Below are 21,034 nucleotides of genomic sequence, written 5' to 3'. Positions count from 1 at the left end.
CGGAACTCAATCCCTTGGGAAGTAGCTCTTAAGAGCAGTGAAAGGGGAAGAGAGATTTCTTTTCTCATTCATGGCTAGGTTCATGGCTGAGGCACCTCTGACAAAAGGCAGATTAACAGGAGAAAAGCATTTATTTAATGTTTATTGCATAATATACTTATTTAATATAAATTCGAAGTCTCAGAGAAACGGAAAAAAAAATCTATTTTTACAGACAGTTGTTGTGCATTAGTATGATTGGAGGTTCATGCTAATGAACCTAGCAATGTCTGTTTGTTCAGATTCTGCTTTCTATCTCTGTCTTCAAGGACAACAATGTTTCTTTCCTCCAGGTATAGGGAGGGTATTTCTGGAATAAAGGTTTTATGACCTATATCACAGGGAAGGCCAACTAGATTTTTTGACCTGCTTCAGGAGAGAAACAGTGAAGGGGAGGTGTGAGTGACCTTCCTGCAAATGCCCACGGGCTATATTTTGGAGTAGTGTGTCCTGAACCCCATCAGCATTAAGGTGAAGAGATCAATCTAAATCCTTAATTGGATTCCAATTAAGGATCTCGCCCACCTGAGGAACAGATGAATGGCTATATGCCTTCACAACTGGTCACCTCTACAATGGGTGAGGACATTGGTTTAGAGCTGGACTGGGGTGGGGGTGGGAATGGACAAAACTCTGTCTACTGTTAACAACTTGCTCTATAAAAAAGGTAAGAAAATTAAAATTAATACTTTCTAAAAACTATTTTTGTATTTGTACTTATTATCTATAAGCAATTTTTATGACTAATTCTTAGCAAAAATTACGCTTCAAAATATTCCTTGGAAGAAATATGGTTATTAACATTGTGATGACAGTCTTATTTTACTGCTATTAAAGTAACAAATTTATCTTAGATTATTAAAAATTATTTTTTCTTAGAAAACTAATTCGAGGAATAAAGCTGGTAGCAAGAAGAAATGTAGTTGAAAAAAAAAACTGTTAACTTTTCAAGCCTGAACCTATAGTCATCAATGATGGGTTACTTTTATTTTTATTCATTTATTTATTTATTTTTTTGAGACAGGGTCGCATGATGTTGCTCATACTATGTATGGCAACTACTGAGCCTCAAACTTGGCAATCCTCCTACTTCAGACTTTTATTTCTTAATAAGAGAGAAAATAAATTGGGATGGATTTATTATTATTATTATTAAAGAAAAGGAAGAAGAGGGAAAGGAATTTTGACATTTAAAAAAAATTTTTGCAATGATAGGGACCAAACCAAGGGTCTTACATGTGCTAGGCATTTCTATCCTTTATAAAAAGGAAAATACGAAATATTTTAGCTGGTTTTTGTGTAGCATTTGGTTTCTACTTCTCAACTGCACAGTATCTGGCATAACACACTTACCAAATTCCACATTCAGATCATGATTTGGATTACTCTCCTTTATGTTGAAAAAGAAACCAGAGTTAGGTCTTATCAGTGAGGAAGTGGACTGGAGAATAATTTAGCTGATGAAAAGTGCTTTGAAAATGCTTTTTTCAAATTCCCTAGACTGCCTCCTAAAAGCACTCACTAACATTATTTTTTAATATCCTGTTTCAGCATACCTTGATTTCTAAACTACTTTTGAAATTTAATTAAATGAATAAAAAATGAGAGCTGAAGTTGTATATTTATTATTATTTTTAAAATATAGAACAAAATCAGAGATTTTAGCAGTGATGGAAAGAATATAGATGATAAGGTAATAAAAGAAGACAACAAATTAGTTTTTTGAAACCAATTTTAAGTACTAAGGAAGAACTGGGGGAGAGACAAGCAAAAAATAATGATGGACAATTATGCACACATGCACATGAACACACACACACACACACACACACATACCATTCTTCAAAAGCTTTGGAGTGATTATGAAATCCAAGAATCCTAGTTCATAATTCATGGAAATGTGTGGCTTCTGTGAAACTTATTTTTACTTTTCTCCATACATACACTGTTGACACAGAATAATACAGTCAGTAAACTATATTTAAGGAACATTTCAGGAGTTGAATTTCTTTAAAACCAAACAAACAAACAAAAAAACACTGAAGAAGTAGCAAATCTCTGACTCTCCTTATATAGGTCTTAGATTTCACTCTACCTATTTCCAAATAGAAAACAGTAGAAGATTGCAGACAGTTGTAAACTAACAAGTGAAGGAGCTATCAATTTCTCACAGAATTCCTCTTTTCTGGTACTGCTGTTCTCTATGTATTATTAATCCGTATTTATATTTAACTCCAGCTATTAGTTGGCCTCTCCAGCCACCAAGCCATTTGCAAAGAAGAGGAGAGGGAAACAAGGATTGCTATTCTTAGACATCCCTGTGTGTGATGAGGGGGAGACAATTAAATAACACCATTTAGCATCTTTGAAAATGACATAGATTGTTTTGGGTGGACAACTCAGGGCTGGTTAACAAACTTTCCCCTCAAGAAAGTAAATTTAAGAACAGAGATACATTTTTGAAGTAGTTAATTAAGGCTTCAGCAATGAGTGTGGGAAAATTACAGACCCATAAAAACCTTCCAGTTCCAGTCAAGAGTAAATTTTCTCTGCAGTACTGTCACTGCTCATTTACTGCATCATGTTGACAATGTCTCATATTTCCACAAGGCTTTTATATAACCTATAAACAGGGACAGAAAGGTGAGGAACAGAGAGAACTGGACAAAGTCTGGACCTCCCACATTGTCACTTCCTTTCATTTTTCCATTAAAGGGTCAGGGTGAAGGATCATTTTAAGACAGTTTTGTCTAAAGGCTGAGATGCTAATAATTGACACAGCAAGAGGAAAGCTGTGAAAACTGCCACTGCTTGCTCGCTCTTCCAAAGGATGAGTGTAATTCAGTCATAATGAAGACTCTTTAATGTTCCTCCCCCAAACCTTTTTCGATCAGGAAAGCCTGGAATCTGCAGGCAAGAAAGACAATCATATTAAGATTTAAGTGGAAAAATTCAAATGCTAATACTAAATTTTTCCCTGTTTTTTTGTTTCTGTATGTCAGCCTGTTGTTCATTATAGAACTAGCTTTCTGAAGTTTTGCTCAGAAAACCACAGATCAAATAATAAAGAAAATTCTACTAAAATGGAAAACATTTGCCAACAAATTGGTGATAATGTCAACTAAATCAGAAAGAATGAAGGTGAATCTCCTAACACTCACCTACTGGACTTTTATGTGCATTATCTATATTATGACAGACACAGGTATATCAGACATATACCTTCAGAGTCACAGCAAATGGTTTTCCTCTATTATTTGTAATATAGCTTTATCCCTGAATTCTTCCTATATCTTAGATCCTTATTTTCCCTTTGCTCTGATTTTCTCCTTTTGCACTTAAATAGACAGGATAAAATAAGTTGCCTATGCCTACAAAGGGCTCTTCCCCCACTTTTTAAAAAACTTCTGAAAATAAATTTAGAAACCATTTCTCTCCAAATCTGAGAACCCATTTTATCAAGAAAAGATAGATACCAACCTGATTACCTTCTCTTAAAAAGTATCTCTTTTCTATGACCTGTGAGAAACAAATAAAGATTTTAAGACTGCACACTTATCTGGAAAAAGCAGCTAATTGTAATGGTCAGTGATGGGACTAAAAGGAATACAACCAAATTAAGATTTTTTTTTTCAATAGCTGTAGACATTTTCTACAGTAAGTTAAAATCAGTTGCGAAGATCAGGATTGTGGGAATATTTCCAGAAAGGCCTGCTTCATTCCAAAAAGCATGAGAGATCAAAAAAATAAATGAACAACCAACCAACCAAATGACAGAATGAAATAAAATCCCATGCAATTTCCAGAGTATGGTAGCAAATCTGACTCTAAGGTTCCTAGCAGTCAGTCTTAAAATGCACAAAACAGAATCCTTAGTAAAAGCAAAGCACTTGCCCATTATAATAGTATAGCTATTCTTTAAAAAGGGCCATGTGATGTGGTGAACTGCCACATCCTACAGGAAACAGTGATAAAATCTGTACATCCTTAATGATGACAGATGATTATGTCAAAGACAGTAAATTAGCTTCCTTTATGGACTTCATCTGCACCTTAGTTCAGGGATTTTGAACTGTCTGTATATGATTAGGATAAACAAGTTAAATCAGTGGATGTATTTGCACAGATCTATCACCACTATTGAAAAGAAACCCTTAAAATATATGTTCTAATGTAATGAACTTAAGAGCACCGTATTTTCAGATGTTGAAAAACATTTTTAAAATTAATGAAATAATGCTGGGTGCGGTGGTGCACACCTGTAATCCCAGTGGCTTGGGAGGCTGAGGCAGGAGGATCACGAATTCAAAGCCAGCCTCAGCAAAAGCAAGGCACTAAGCAACTCAGTGAGACCCTGTTTCTAAGTAAAATACAAAATAGGGCTGGGGATATGGCTCAGTGGTTGAGTGCTTCTGAGTTCAATCCCTGGTACCCCATCCTCCCGCCCCCACCCCCCAAATAAAGAATTACTTAGAATAAGAGTAGTGCATGTTCTTCCTGCCTGTACCAGTTACTTTCACTGGCCTGAGAGCCAAATTATCCAGATTTTTTTCTATCTTGGAGTCTATGGCTAGGTTATCTTAAGCCACAAGAAACCCAGAATAAAGTTGCATTCATTGGCCTCAAGGGTAAAAAAGCTGGTTCCAAACTGGTGCACATCTCAAAACACTTGACCCCACAAAAACCAACAAGGAACTGTTTCCTTTTCCTCTGTCGACTGGATGAGAGGAAAATCTTACCATTCTAGAGTGGGATTACTACTACCCAATGGAGTCGAGAGAAGAAATCTCCCTTTTGGAGAAGAAATCTTTACATTAACTTCTGGAAGATTTGATATATAGAAAACTGGATACAATTTAACTGCAGTTGCCTAGGTTTTAGGCAATCATTTCAGACCTGTAGAGGTCTGGCCAACCTCATAATCCACATACATTTTGTTGAGATTTAGGCAGCAAAGAGAAAAATGACACTGTTTGCTTTTCTTGATAATTCTTTATCCCCAACTTGCAATGTCCTTTTCTTACTAAACCTTAATGCCTTAAGACAATCAAATTGTTTCTTCTTTTTTAAAAATAAACCTTGCCTGACAACCTGGCTTACTCTAGTCTATAACTCATTGTTTATCTATATCTTATTTTTTTAATTTCAAAATTAATAATTTAAAAATTTAAATAATATGCTGTGGGACTTTTCTGGGTCAGACACAGATATTTATGATGTTGTTCTTTGGGGACAGAATTTTGTATGAGATTGGGAACAGTGGGACCAAATGGAAATTCTTAACTTTAGATTTGAAAACAATGTGGAGGGAAACTCTGGTTCTTTGCAGTGTTCCCCAATGTTTTTCATGTCATGACACAATTAGAAAATGCTAATATTTGTACAGCGCACTGGGGTAAACAGAAGAGGCTGCCCCTTATCACCCAGACCCTCTGTCTGGAGGCTGTGGCTGCTCTGAGAGTTGTGGGAATCAATATCAGGACATATCTGTATCCTGTTTACCACATGCCACTCAAGAAGTTCTGAGTGAGACAAAAATTTTCCAAATGGGCTAATAGTAAACACAGAGGGAAGTGGGGTTTTTCTTATTGTGACATGGAAAAGGATAGATATTCATGATCCTTAAATAGTTAAAAATTATTCATAATGAAGATCTACGAGGATGGAAGTGTTTTTCTTAGGAAATTATACTTAAAAAGAAGTATAATACATAAATTAATCTTTTTCAATGATACATGCAGGAAAGCATCCTATTTTATTTTACCACACAATGTCAACATTGGGCAAATAACTTAAACTTGATTAATGTTACGTGCAATGCAGCTGTTTGGCCTTGTGAAGGAAAGACTAGTACACTGAGTCATTCTACAGTTTCATTCTAGCTCAGTGACAGTAAGATAACACTAGCAAAGAGTCAATAACTTGAAAGCAAAGGTTTCTGTTAGGGAAATATTATGGAATTAAAAAGACAACATAACCTTACAAAGTTACGGTAACACTTAACTTAATGGAGAATATTAATAGCTGAAAGAACAGAAAGAACTCAAGGTCTGAACTGAGCAGAATCTTCTCAGTTCAGTGACTTTTGGGGTGGGGAGTATGAAGAAGTACACAAAGAGCTAGAAAATGGGTAAGCATAAATTGTTTCAAGGAGAGGAATTAGGTATCTTTGAAAAACTCCACTTGAATTCAGTAGTTTTCACCCTTTGCTTAGAGAACACTGGTGATGGAATAAGTACGTCAGCAGGCCTTGAGCAATTATTTCAACAGATAAGAGAGATCAAAACAGGTATTATTCAGGCTGTAAAGTTTTGGATGAAGGAATAAAGGGACACAGCATTCCACAAAGTCTTTAAACTCTCAAAAAATATAAATTAAGTTTAAAAATAACTTAATTGAAGTCATTACCTTATCAAAAAACCTACTGATCTTGACAGCATTGGAAGAACCTGCAGCTAAGTACCGAGGATTTGTACAATCCTAGAAAACATAAGATCCACAAATAAAAGTTAGAAGCAAAAGCTCTTCATTAATTTTAACATCCTGTTGCACATTTCTATACTAAATAATTAAGATACTCATAAAATATTCAAATAATTTTCAAATTATTATGCACAAAGCAAACAGGAAAGTACCAAAGAAAGATAAGGCTACTTACTCTTTGTCCTTTAAACAATTTTAGAGTGTAGGGAATCAATTCATCATCAATTCTTAAAGGAAGACAGAATTGCTTATAGTTTATTAACAAACGAACAAACAAAAATAAGATACTAGGCAGGTACCTGTCTGCATTTATCCTGAAAACCAGAAATAGAGCTATTATAAATAGTCCTCATTTTTTAGAACTAGGTACTCACTAGTGCTCAACCAAATACTATATGGCTTATAAAACAGAAGGAAGCATTAAAATAAGGATTTACAGAAGTACAGAATAAACAGAAGAGCTGTCAAGGATTTCTCCATCTTGTAGGCCACAAAGATATACTCTTTTTGACAAGAATAGATACATTACTATTATTCAATAGGATTCTTTAAAATAGGAAAACAACATGGCACATTATATCATTATAGTAACTTGTAAAGACCTTAAAAAGCTTACTATCCTTCTCTTGGAATCTCAGTGGCAAAATGTCTGTGCTTGTTACCACGGACTTGCCACCTCAAGAGATAAGAGTATACTTTGATGTTGATCTCAAATGCCACCTAAAACCAAACTATGAGGATATCCTATTGGCTCCTTTACAAGGATATCTGTCCATGCCCCTTGAGAACTACTAAAATAACTGTTTTTGTATTTATTCTGTTTTGTAATCTTTAGGTTTACACAGTTCCTTTCTAATGAATTTAGTAACAATCACATATTTCATCCACATAGAACACTGCAAAGATCATATTTTAAATTTTAGCCAGAAACTGCAATACATTTTCCAAAACCACAAAAAAGAGACAACAAAAAATTTCAAAATCAGCAGGGAAATCAGGAGTCTTTGAAGCCTGTGAGTTCTGTATTTGAATATCTGTGCCAATATTTCTACACTGTATAATGCTATTTAGATGACTAAGCCTTTAAAATTGGGCTTACTCATTTGTGAAGTGGGAATAATACTACTTATTCCATAGGATTTTTGTGAAAATTAATGAGATAATTCATGTCTTGCACGTAGAAAGTACTGGAATATTAGCTTCCTTTTCCATTCTACAAAAATACAGGTTGAATTTGCAGGCATAAAAGCGTCTAACACAATAAAGATAATGTATATGGATTAAATGCACCAAAACATCATCATTCACATTGTCATATCTGAAATAATGTTTGAACACATTTCTACGGCTACTGGGGCATAAAAATGAAAAACTTAAGACCTGCATTAGATATGTTCTGCAAAATAAATATTGATTACCTATTCATCAGAATGTCAAAAATTTCAAAGATGATTCTAAAATATAGTTAAATTACTAAATACAAAAACCAAATCAAACAGCAAACAAACCGTCCTTCCCCAAAAACCTTAATTGTAGAGGGCTACAATTTCAAGTTGCCTAGGGAATCTAAAACTCTATGATTTTTAGGATGAAAATCTTAGAGCTGAAAGAGTTATCTGCCATTGATCATGGATGAAGGCAAGGTTTGAAAATTAATAGCTCTAAATAGCTTGTCTGAGCTTGAGAAAGGACTATTAACTAGGGAAGATGCTTCAGTATGATCACTTTGAAATAAACATGTAACCAAAAAGTTTGTACTAGACACAGAAAATCTAATGAGATTTTTAAAAAGTAAGTAATCTTCCACCATATAATGGGTTTGAATTATAAACAATTTGCATTTACTCAGGCAGAACTTTCATTCTGCTTTTTGATGTATACATTTGTTATAGTCTCACTTTTCTTTAGTCTTAAGTAAATTCATATAATAACTGATGAATCAGCACTAATACTAATATTGTTACATTAGTCTTCAATTTGAGGTTTTATATTTACTTGCTGAGTCTTTTTGACTCCTTTGTTTTGAAACACTTCCATTCAACTTTTATCATTTTTTTGTTTTTTCCAGTATCCTCATCACTCTCTCCTTTCTTTTCTGCTCTGTTCTTAAAGCTACACTCTGATAAAAGCCAAAAGCATGATGTAATTTCAATTCTTTAGATACTATGTGAGCTGAAGTCCCACTATTTGCATACCTTTACATCTTGCTAACAAATAAAGGTAGCCCTGCTTCTGTAAGGCAAATAGGAATAATATACATCTAGAAATTCACAGGCACTGGAAACAGATATATTCAGAAATATATTAAAAGTTATCACTGGAACAAATTAAGTATATTCAAAGGTAAAATTCTCTTTGGAAATAATGTTCAATGAAGTAATCCCAGCACTTCTTCAACGTGGATATTATATATTTCTAGAGTAGGAATTCTTTGGCAGCACTGACTACCTGGAGTATTTACATTGAATATTCCATGGTGGCAGCTGAGAAAAATAAGGCAATTTCTAGTGCAAAGCAGAATGTAAAAAAAACAATGGAATGGCAGGCAGGAACTGACTCAGTTATGGGGGTAGAGATGGGGTTAAATCAAGCAAGGTTCACAAATATTTATTCAAAGAGCAAGAGAATCAGAATCACCTGAAGTATCTGTTAAGATTACAGACATGGGGGTTGGGGTGTAGCTCAGTGGTAAAGTGTATGCTTAGCATGTGTAAGGCTGTGGCTTGGATCCCCAGCATCATAGTTTGAAAAAAACAAAAGGGCGAACAAAATTAAAGCACCCTGGACTTCCCACCAGAGGTTATGAATGAAAATCTCCAGTTGTTGGGGGCAGGTACTCAAAAATTTCTCATAGGTACTATTAGCAATATAAATATCAAGTCAGGTTTGGGTAACTGTTGGTCTACATGATTTCCAAGAGTTCTTTCAGCTCAGAAACTGTTAATATTAGTTGAAGGATAAATAAGAGAGAAATGGGTTTAACTGCAGACAACAGGCTTTGGAGCTGAGAGAGCCTTATATGACCTGTGTAATTTTGGCATAGTTACTTCTCTCTCCTTCTTGTCTTTCTGTTTAAAATGGGGATAGTAATAGTGTGTACGTAACAGTGTTGACGTGAAGATGATGCCTGTGAGAAAGACATTTGTAAAGCACTAGAACAGAGTTTGGCATATAATAAGTGCTCAACACATCTTGGTCATTAGTATTATTAAACCACTTTCATTGCATATCTGAAATGCAACACACTCACTGATTATGTTACAGAAATCCTACTTGTGAACAATGACAAATAACCATGACTGAAAGTGCTGGCCAGGATCCTTATTAGGGGAATGCTAACTGGCTTATAGAAGAACAGTTTCTTAGCCCTTTGAGCCCTCAGTTGTAATTAAACTAGCTATCTCGATGTGGGGGGACGACTCTCTATATGTGTAAATTTATATAAATTAGTCTTTATGATGCACTCCTAGTTTATAGTTTGCAATTTTCTCATAGGTCTATTTGGTTGCCCTTTAGGATAAATTTTGTTGTTTAAGCAGATAGGAGGTTTTTCTAAAGTAAGAACAATCGAGGTATAGTGTAACTTTCATCAATTTAATTATTTTGATTTTGGTGTGATTTTAAAAATTACTCTCAAGAAAAAGCTCATGATTTATATTATTCATAGAATAAAGTTTGAACATTTCAACATATCAGTATACAAGGCTGAAGTGACTAAGACCAGCTAGTCTAGATATGTGTACTCCAATCTTGTTTACATTTTGCCTTTACCTTGTAATAATATAAACATACATTAGTGAAAATACATACCAAATTAATCTCTTCTGCATTGAAATCCTCAGCCAGGAAAGCAGTTCTAGTTAAAACTTCATGACGCTTGGTTTCATGAATCTGGTCTAGTTTAGTGCCTATTACTAAAAGTGGGATCTGGTTATCAGCAAACTGTTCCTGATCATAATCCCTGTGATAAATAATAATGAAGATGTGAATGGAATTTACCTTCCCATTGCAGATGTGCAACATTTAAATGCAAGTAGCTTTATACTATTTTCACTGATAATTCATTGATTCTTGCTCACTCATCACATATAACTCTACTTTTCTTCCAGTTTCTTCTATTTACTTGTATATTTATAAACCCTTCATTATCATCTATCAAAGTTCAACTGTTCATCTAACTACTCAAGATTTGTTTTTGTATGTCTTTACAATAGACTACTTGAACAACTACTTGAGTGAGCGCTCACCAAGTATACCACGGTCATCTGACTTGACTTCCCCAAGGTCTGTCTTCTACAGCTAATGACTCAAATTTTTAATTGGAGAAGCAAAGAGTAGATTCAAACTTCAGTGTAGGAAAAACATAGAGGAGTCTAACATGGTACTCAGGCCTTATGCCAGACAGGAAGATAGTAAGCTCCTTTTGTGTATGCACAAAATATGTATATCTATCATACATATTTCTGTCTATGAGTAAAGAAGAGATCATTCCAGGAAAAGGAAGAAATAGGGAAGCTAAAGGCTAGAATAAACTGAATATGGTGACACCACAGTCCAGAGAAAGATAAATTAAACAAATGGAAACAAATGAAGTGAAAATGAATAGTAAGAGCAAAATATTTAGTACCAAATAGTTATTTGTCCTGACATGTGAGCATGGGAGATTGGGCAATCAGAATCATTTAGAGTTAGTGGCCTTGGGTCACTGACTATTATAACAAAATTTTCTATATTTATCTAAAAGATAGAGTGATAATGTAAATGATATTTCTAATTTCTGAAAGGAACATAAAGTCCAATGTTGAACTAATTGAAATTTTGGTCACAGAATTAAAAGACTTGCAATTCTGAATGTTGAAGCTCAATATATAAAAGTAAAATCTGCTTTTGAAAAATTTATGTGGCTCAGTGGTAGAGCGCTTGCCTACCAAGTGTGAGGCACTGGGTTTGATCCTCAGTACCATGTAAAAAACAAATAAAATAAAGGTATTATGTCCAACTATACTTAAAAATATTTTGAAAAGAATTTATGAGTAAATAAATATTGTGTAATCCAATCAACAAAACCCAGTTAAACATAGTTTTTCTTCTTTCTTTAATACCAATTTTCTTTCTTTTTGAGCAACTAAAATGAGGTAGAGGGTAAAATTATTAAATCTTTATGCCCTTCACAAACAGCTTGGAACACAATTGTTTTGAACTACATAATCTTCCATCTCATTCAAAAATTATTATTCTATTTACTGTATCAAAGTCAATAATAGATCAAGTTCAAGGCCTTTGAGTTTTCCTACCAGTATAATAGCAATTTGGAAGACATGAGTCAAAACTGAAATTTGATTCATTAGAGAAAAAAGTTTTCAAAGTGTTCTCCTTAAGAGTGTTTCCCTCTCTTACATTCACTAATTCTTTCTCATAAAAAATCTGTATATATTCTAACAAGTTTTTTTTCTTTTCTCAGGAGTAGGGATTGAACCCAGAGTCTGTGCATGCCAGGCAATAACTTCACCATTGAGCTACATGTCCAGTCAGATAACATTTTTGATACACATAGAATTCTACCACTTACAATCTATGCAAAGCATATATAATTTGTTCTCTTATTTCTTTCTGGCTTTCTTTTTTTTCTTTTATAACATCTTAGTTCCAATTTGATCTTCAACTGAGGGGAAATTTTATCATTAGGAGACAAGGCAGATAACTGCTTAAAATCAATTTTCTCCCATTGTGTAGGTACTTTTTAATTTGATGTCACAGGATAATCTTTTCAACAAATGGTGCTGGAATAACCCAACATTGCAAAAGTTAACCTCAGACAAAACCTCACATCTTATATAAAACTAACTTAAAGCAAACCATAGATCTAAATATAAACCCCAAACTATAAAACCTGCATGATCAGGGACTATGCGAGTTTTTAGACATGATATGAAAACATAATCCAAAAAAAAACTAAGAGATTCGTCAAAATAAAGACCAGTGCTTTGTGAAAGACCCTGTTAAGAAAATGAAAAGAACTGGGTATAGCATATGCCTATAATCCTAGAGAGACTCAGGAGGCTGAGGCAAGAGGATTATAGGTTCAAGGCCAGCTTCAGGAACTTAGTGAGACTCTCAGCAACTTAGCAAGAGCCTGTCTCAAAATAAAATATAAAAAGGACTGGGATAAAGTGCCCCTAGGTTCAATTCCCAGGAGAGAGAGAGAGAGAGAGAGAGAGAGAGAGAGAGAGAGAGAAAGGATAATCCATAGAGTAGTAGAAAATATTTGCAAATCAAGTATCTTACAAAATGTTATTTTGCAAAGACCATTCCTTATGATTGTTAAAACATTTCAAACCAATTGTAAAGTAATTCCAAGCTTACCCATTTGTCACTAAAACTCCAGTTGGCACCAAATCCCTATTGAGAGCTTCCAATGACCAACGATACAAGTTTTGGGATGACTTTTTATTTGTTAAGTCATGTACCAAAATAATACCTAAAATAATCAGAGACAATAATCTTAGTATTGTAAACAACTCTTCTTCATATCACAATTGGCAAAGTTAAGCCTAATAAGTACAAACATTAGGTGGTTTAATCAATCTGACATTACTAATAATCTCAGACAATTTTTAAAAAATTTCCTCTACAAACACTTAGAAATAGCTATAAAACTCTGTCAGTTTTATATAATGAAAAAAATCTTAGAAGGGCTGGCAAATGTCTTTAAATATTTCTAATGTCTCTTCCTATTCTACATTCAACACTTCCTGAGTTCCTACTTTATGTCTGGTCCTACTTGCAGAACTACTTTATCAATCAAGAACATCAAAACTAAAGTATAATTAGAAATCATATTGGTTCAAAGTTATATTGTTTCTGCACTGTATATAGTCATGCAACACATATCAGTACAAACATACTCACTAAAAAATCATACTAATAAAAATGTAGTAAAGTGCAATTGTTTTACTTCGCACAACTGCTTTTCCTTAGCAGACAAAATGCAGTCCTAAAGGTACGTGGGCTCGATCAAAGTGAAAGTTTCGTTTTCTAGTTTTTGGCATTGTGGTTAGCTATGTAAGCTTGCTACCTATAAGAGATTTAGTTAATAGAGCAAAAGAAATATGCTTCCAGGAGAGCAGGAAGAGATAATCAAGCATACAAATAATATAAAATATGTAACTTTTGAGATATGGAGAAAAATAACAAAATGTAATGAAGTTCAGACATATAATTAAGCTGAATCAATAAGATACTAGACAGAAAGGCAAAAGCAGGTTATTATTTTAATAAGATAGAGATAAAAGAAGAAAGGCTTTAATGCCTAGTCTCTTGTGGTCAAGACTACAGTTTTTCAAATTCCCAATCCTTTCCTATATTAGCCTGATTCTACTGTGAAAAGAGGACACAAAATTGATGATTTCTCCATCTTCAAATATGGGATACATCAAATTGAAAAAGGACAGAAGAAGCAGAATTAATTGGCTTCTCAAGATTTTCAGCTGTCTGTATAACTAAGGTGCTTGTATACTGGATTTGTTCCAACCAGCTCTGATAAATCTGTACCTCTCCTGCTGTCTTGAGCAAATACAGATCTGACACTTGCCCCCATATCCAACAGTACTCACAGAGGTTCTCATAGGCATCAAGAGCATAGATTGAAAAAAAAAAACAACTGCCATTAAAGATATAATATTTTTAGCACTTATGTGCCAGATTTTTAAATTGTGTTATCTAGTTTAATTTTCAGAACAGTCCTATGAAGTATTATTATATATTTCTACACTTGAGGAAATGAGGCTCAGAGAGGCTGAGTAATTTGCCCTAGGTTAACAAGTAAGTAGGGTAGTCAGAATTTAACAAGGACTCCCTGAACTGCAATTATGTCCTTTATTACACACCTCCATCTGGAGGTCTGCTTCTAATACTTGAATATTTATAACTGGATGAAACTTCTGCATTCCTAAAAACACCCTTAGGCAGCTCTTTAAAATTACAAAGGACTCTCTCTAAGGGGCAGATGAAAGAAATCTGCATCTCTGGATATCTGATTTAAGACTATAGGATTGCTCTCAATTGCCTGGAGAAACAGCACTCCCAGGGACAGTGTTTTAAAAGTTCCATTTTATGCCAACTACCCAAAATACAATTTTAATTTTCAATATTTTGTTTATGACAATACTATAAATAGAAGGACTTAGACAAAGCAAATGTTTACTGTTCTGAGTCACATAGAACCTAGAAACATAAATTGAAGTGTAATATCTATATTTAAGTCAAAAGTGGTATTTTAAATCTTTCTCAAATTAAGTTGAGTTTGGCAAGTCATTAGCATTTCATATAAGATGGTATATATTCATAGACCATTAAAATGTGGTAGAAATAAAAGATGCTTTACCATTCACGGAGTTGTAGAATACTGCTCTTGTGCTTTTCACACTGCTGGCACTGCCCACAGAGCCTCCAACATCCCATAATTCTATATAGTAGGTCCTCTCTTCTGGGGTTCCTTCTTTGTAGTCATGAACCTAACAAATCAATCAACTAAAATAATTATTATAGCCACTAAACAAACTAATGAGCACCTCATTCAGTTTAAATCACTGGACATTTCATTTCAGCATATCATTCTCAGATCACCACCTTCGATCTTTCAAGCTTACTCTCTCAAATACTCCAACTCTAATCATCTTTGATCCTAGAACACCTTATAGTTAATTGATTGTAACATCTGTTACAGATCCCTCTTTTACTTCCAAAGCTTTAATTCCTTCCTAATTAAGCATAAATCTCATGATCCATCCTTATAGGTACTTCTTTGCCTTCCTCTCACGTTGTTTAACTAACAAAATCCCAACCCTGGTTATTCCCCCCATTCCATGCCTATAACCTAGCTACCTGAACATGGAGCTTGGAAAAATATACATTCAAGTTGATGGAATTCATTTTAATAAACATGTGCCTTTGGAGCTGCCCCTCCATCAATTCTGTAGTTCATTTACCCTTTTCTTCTCCCAGGTAACTATTTCATATTTTCTCTTCTTTTTAGAACTTTAATATCTCTTCCCTATACTTGGTAAGAGCTACTATCTTTGCTTTCTATGACAGAATCAATTTTTTAAAAAGTACTTCTATAATTTGCTCTTTCCATCTCTAACTACCTCTCTCCATGTATACCTATATCACCTGCTTTCCCTTCTGCTATTCCCCTAGGGGGCCTATGGTCCTATGGCTAAATCCTAAATGCTCCTCTGTGCATGAAATTCTATCCCCACTTTCTTACTCAAAGATGTAGTTACACCAATACTCCCCTTTCTCTCCAATTTTTCCTTCTCTGTTGGATAATTCTCACCAGCATAACAACATATTTTTCTTTTCTCTTTTTCTTTCCCTCCCTCCTTCCTTTCCTTTCTTTCCTTTTTTTTTTTTTTTTTTTTTCCTAGTACCAGGGATTGAACCTATGGTTTCTCTACCACTGAGCTATATAGCCCCAGCGCCCCTACCCCAATATTTTTTTTTTTTTGAGATAGGGTGTCACTTAATTTCTCAACTGGTCTTGAACTTGTGATCCTCCTGCCTCAGTCTTTCAAGTAGCTGGGATTATAAGTATGTGCCACCACACCCAGCAATTTTTCCAATCTTTCAAAATAACCTATTGACTTCAAGTCCTCCTCCGGTTACTATGCTACTTTTGTGTTTCTTTTCACAGAACAACTCTTCAAAGAGTGTCTATTCTCAACTCTTTTTCTCACTCTCTTTTGAACTGATTCCTATGAAACTTTTGCCCTATCACCCAATGAACTATTCCTGGTCAAGGTTAACCATGGCTAACTCCAATGGTTAAGTGACAGTTTTTATTTCATTCTGCCATTTGACACAACTAATCATTCCTGTGTTTTGCAATACTTCTTAAATTTCCAGGCTATTACACCCTCCTGGTTTTCTTCCCACCTCGCTAGCTAATCTTTTCCAGTCTCCATTTGAGTTCTCCTTATATGACCTCCAATTGCTGAAATGTTCTATAGCCTCTTATCTTCTCTATCAACATTCATTCTCTTGGCAATTTCATCTACTCTTATGATTTCAAATGTCATCTTTATGTTGATGAATTTCAAGTTTATATTCATCCTGGAAACTTCAGAGTACCATTTTCACCAGACCATAATCTGGATGTCTAAAAGACAACTCAAATTTAACATATCCAAAAATAATTTTCCAATCTCACTCCCAAACTTATTTCTCTTGCCATTTTCTCTCTTTCAGAAAAAGGCAATTCTATACTTCCATTTGGGCCAAAAACTTAGGAATGATCTTTGACTCCTTTCATATTGTGAATTTGTTTTGTCAGTAAATCCTGTTGCTTTAACTTTAAAAATATGTCCCAGATCTATTCATTTCTAACCACCTCCTCTATTATCACTCAGGTCAAAGTCTCTATACACCTCTTTGCTTGAGCTAATGAACTGTATCCTGACCTATATATTTACTAGAGACATTCTACCCATCCCCCACTTGTTTTGTATACAGTAGTTGGATCCTTTAAAAGTCAAAGTTAGAACATATCACTTTTCTGTTCAAAACTCTCTGACTTTCTCACAGTAAACTCCAAAGTTTCTTTCTTATGATTTAGACTTTTATTGCCTATTTAACTATTCAGAAACAAATTCTCACATATGGTACCAGATTAAAGTATGGTAGTTCAGGAGTACACATCAGAATCTTCCAAGAATTTTTTTAATTTAGAAATATACATGCTAGACTTACTGAATTAGAATTGTTGGGGTGAGTCCTAGGAAGGCGTATTTTGAATAATTCTCCAAATAATTCTGCTGTAACTAGTTAAGAACTGCTTATTTTATAGAATGGAACTATTCTGTTATCAGGAGGTCTAGATTCTACGTTTTGATTGCCATGGATTATCTGTGGTATCTTTATGCCTCAATTTCTTTGTATTTATAATGAAGGAGTTGTATTATGTGATTTCTAAAATATCCACTAGCTTTGAAATAATAATATATTATTTCTTTGAAATAATAAAGACAATTTGGGAGTTAAAATAGACTAAAATTCACATATTTGATAAAATGCTTTACATTTTATTCACAATTTTTTGGCCTGAATTCTTTTGGCCAAGGAAAAGTTTAAGCAAATGTGGTAAGATAGCCATGTTAACATTAGGAAGACCAGGATCAGACTGATGCCAGAGACAATATTGGACAGAAAAATCAAAACAGCAAAATTGAAGCTGGGACCATTTTGGATAATGCAAATTAATCCTATATAATGCAATAAAAGTTACACTATTTTGCTATATGGCATAAGTAACTGATAATATGTGATCATGTCAAATAATCAATAGAAAGGTTACATTATGTGAGTTCTGTTTAAGGAAACAAATGTATAAGACATTTTAGCAAGATTTCTAAGCAAAACACTTGAAAGTAATACATGATGCTATGAGGAATAAGTTATCTGTTATAGAAAAACTCAGCCACTTCCATAAAGTTTTCCAGATCCTGCTTCCTCCCTCCACAAACCAACCAGGACTGGTTAGGTCCTCCTTTTATTTGCTTCTATAACATCCTGTATATTTCTATCTTTTTACTGACCACACTGTCTTGTCTCCTGATATCTCTTCTATTAGACTCTGAGCTTGAGAGCAGGAACCATATAGCCCCATCTTTGTAGCCCTAGAAAACAGCATAATTCCTAGCACATAACAGATACTTGGACATGTTTGTTCAGTAAATGAATAAATTTCGGACATCTCAGCCTCCAAGGTTTTGTTACGTTTAATTTATTAGGTTACTGTATTCTGATTCTTCTTAAGCACAGTTCTGAAAATGAACAAAATCAGAACCAGCAGAAACTTTGTTTACAAAATATGGATTTCTGAAGCTTCAAGGATGGGGCTCAGAAGTCTACATATTTTTTTAAAAGTTCCCTATACAACTTTTGTACATAAGTTTAGAAACAATGGTAGTACACCACTTTTTTCCTCTAAAAATATTTCAAGTGTCTAACATTGCCTCCCCTAAAAGGCTGCAACTCCCCTGAAAATCCTCATCATATAATACAATTCCTGAGGAGCATGCCCTCAGTCTTACAATGTATCAAGTTTGTTAGCTAGGACCTTCTGTGGCCAGATGACCCACTTATCTATACTCTCCATCACAAAAAATCTTCCTGAATCAACACTTTTCATGTTTCCTTCTAGAATTAGAAGAGAAGGTGTCTTTCTTCCTTTCCAACTTGCTCTAATACTGGCTAAATTTAACTTAATTCACATGGAATGAGTCCAGTAGGTTATAGCTTGTAGCTATGATACTATATTTTTCACATGGGTGAAAAATCTTCAAGGAAAAGACTGACATTATAACAAGTATTGCTCTTGACACAGTAAGTGGCACCCTCATGTTAGACTAGGAGCTCAACATGGTGGGTTAATACCAAACTGTAAGAAGTGTTTTATATTTAAATCAGGTCATCAAGGATCTAGTACTTAAAAGTCATAAAAGACCTTACAGCTCTATAGGAAGTAATAGTATATGCTGATCATCAGATGGGAAAAGGCAACATACGCCTCAATGCTGCTGCCATTTTGGACCTTTCTATTTACTCACTGCTAGAGATTTATTGGAAACCAAATCAAGACAATGTACAAACAGTTTTGTCTCATTTGAAGATTTCACTATATTTTTATTTTTATTTTTTGGTACTGAGGATTTAACCCAGGGGCACTCTACCACTGAGCTGTATCTCCAGTCCTTTAATTTTTTATTTTGAGACAGGGTCTTGCTAAGTTTCTTAGGGCCTTGCTAAGTCTCAAACTTGTGATCGTCCTGCCTCAGTCTCCCAAGTTGCTGGGATTACAAGCATGCAGCACTGTGCCTGGTTTACTGTAACTTTTAAAAAGCAGAAACAAATCTAGTAAGGAAAATGACCTACACCAAGAAGCAACGCTGGGTGTTGCACCTCTTAATAATTAGTTTTAAGACATTATTACCCTACATACACGTATGATTACATGAATGGTGTGAATCTACATTGTGTACAACCATAGAAATGAAAAGTTGTACTCCATTTGTGTACAACGAATCAAAATGCAGTCTGTAAAAATAAAAAAAATTTAAAAATAATGTTTTAGTATCTATATCTACAGAATTATTATTAGAGAGAAAGGAAGAGAGAAAGTCTTAGGAGAGGACTGGGACAAAAGACAGGGATAGAAAAAAGCAACTAGGAAAAAGATACCAGGGAAATAGGAATTATTTGTCTAATTTACTGCTATGCGTAAAGTACCTTGCCCAGGTCTGGGACCTAGTAGATATAGAACACATATAGTGAATGAACAAATGAATGAATAAATAGTAGAGGTTACTGTTAACTGCTCTTCCTTTATAGTAAATTCTCTACTTACTTCAAGTAACTTCTCTAGTAACCTGAAGTTCGTGTCCTCTATGTTTAAAACAAAACAAAAACCCTTCCCTTCTATTCTGTACACGTTAATTCCTTTAACTTTTAAACTTTGTGAAAGACTGATTTAAATGTCTGTATTTCTTTTTTTCTCAGATATGTTATAACAGGGACTCAGCGAGGCTGCTTTTGCTCAAAGCATTGATTCTGATACAGGTAGCCTAGCTAGGGAGCCTTCCTGGATCTCAGCTGTCTGGATTTGGTACTATCCCATATAAAAAAGAGCCAAATGATGGAAAAAAGGAAAAAGAATTTTAAGTGGTTTGAGCAACCTGCTGGTTCCACAGAAGCAGTTACAATTTATAGAAGCAAAAGTCAGATCATATAGGTAGTTTTAGCTAGGCCGTACTTAGCCAGGGAATATGTCAGTCTTAATTTCCTTGGTGTCTGTCCTCAGCATGAGGAAGTGTTTATTATCAAAGTGAGGTAATTCGGGAGCTCTCTGCTTCACCTCCCCACTTGAGGACACAGATGCCCAATGGGTAACTAAAAGCAGAACAAAGCTTGGCATCTCTGCCTTAATTTTGTTCCTCTTTTGTTGCCTTAAATTTAGGGTCAGATTCCTGCTTAACTCTGCACACAGTCATGTCATGTTAATCATTTAAGGAATGTTCATCCCAAACTGGTAATCTGCCTCTTTTGAGGATAAAGACAACAGTAACTAAGGCATAAAAGTTACTAAGTTAAGACTGTCAATGCCAGTTTTTATAAGGTCCTGTTCCAGACTTCTGGAATGGTGCCTGGAAGTCTTCAGTCATTTACCAACACCATCGAGAACAGTGAAACCTTGCAGGCAGATCACCCCACAATTAAACTGTCCTCTACCCCAATCCAAGCAGAATCAATTATCTCATGAGAACTGAACTGCCCCCTTCTAGGATCACAGATCTGATAAATGCTCTGTGAAGCAAATGGAGATCATCCCCTGTTCTTGACACCTATAAGTCTTGTGTGACCAGAACTGAGATAATGATCAACCAGATCACAGTTTGACCAGGATTACTTAACTATGCATACCTTTTGCTCCCTGTCCCAATTCTCCCTCTAGTTA

The 21,034-nt window shown here is 34.6% G+C and overlaps 1 protein-coding gene across 1 annotated transcript in view; it reads right to left on the bottom strand.

The window, feature by feature from the left end:
* Window positions 1–1,648: 1,648 nt before the first annotated feature.
* The window catches only part of Rabl3 (RAB, member of RAS oncogene family like 3), a 32,683-nt gene continuing 13,297 nt past the window's right edge, over window positions 1,649–21,034 (bottom strand). The window contains exons 3-8 of the mRNA XM_047565558.1: window positions 14,906–15,035; window positions 12,886–13,000; window positions 10,333–10,483; window positions 6,448–6,519; window positions 3,520–3,558; window positions 1,649–2,946 (exon numbers count right to left, since the gene is read on the bottom strand). Of these exons, the coding sequence (XP_047421514.1) occupies window positions 2,881–2,946; window positions 3,520–3,558; window positions 6,448–6,519; window positions 10,333–10,483; window positions 12,886–13,000; window positions 14,906–15,035 (573 nt within the window). The 3' untranslated portion in view covers window positions 1,649–2,880. The remainder of the gene's footprint in view (window positions 2,947–3,519; window positions 3,559–6,447; window positions 6,520–10,332; window positions 10,484–12,885; window positions 13,001–14,905; window positions 15,036–21,034) is intronic.

This window comes from Sciurus carolinensis, chromosome 9 (assembly GCF_902686445.1).
Source record: "Sciurus carolinensis chromosome 9, mSciCar1.2, whole genome shotgun sequence".
NCBI classification, from domain to species: Eukaryota; Metazoa; Chordata; class Mammalia; order Rodentia; family Sciuridae; genus Sciurus; species Sciurus carolinensis.
The sequence above is the reverse complement of the archived record's forward strand: the minus strand, read 5'-3'. Positions and strand labels throughout refer to the sequence as shown.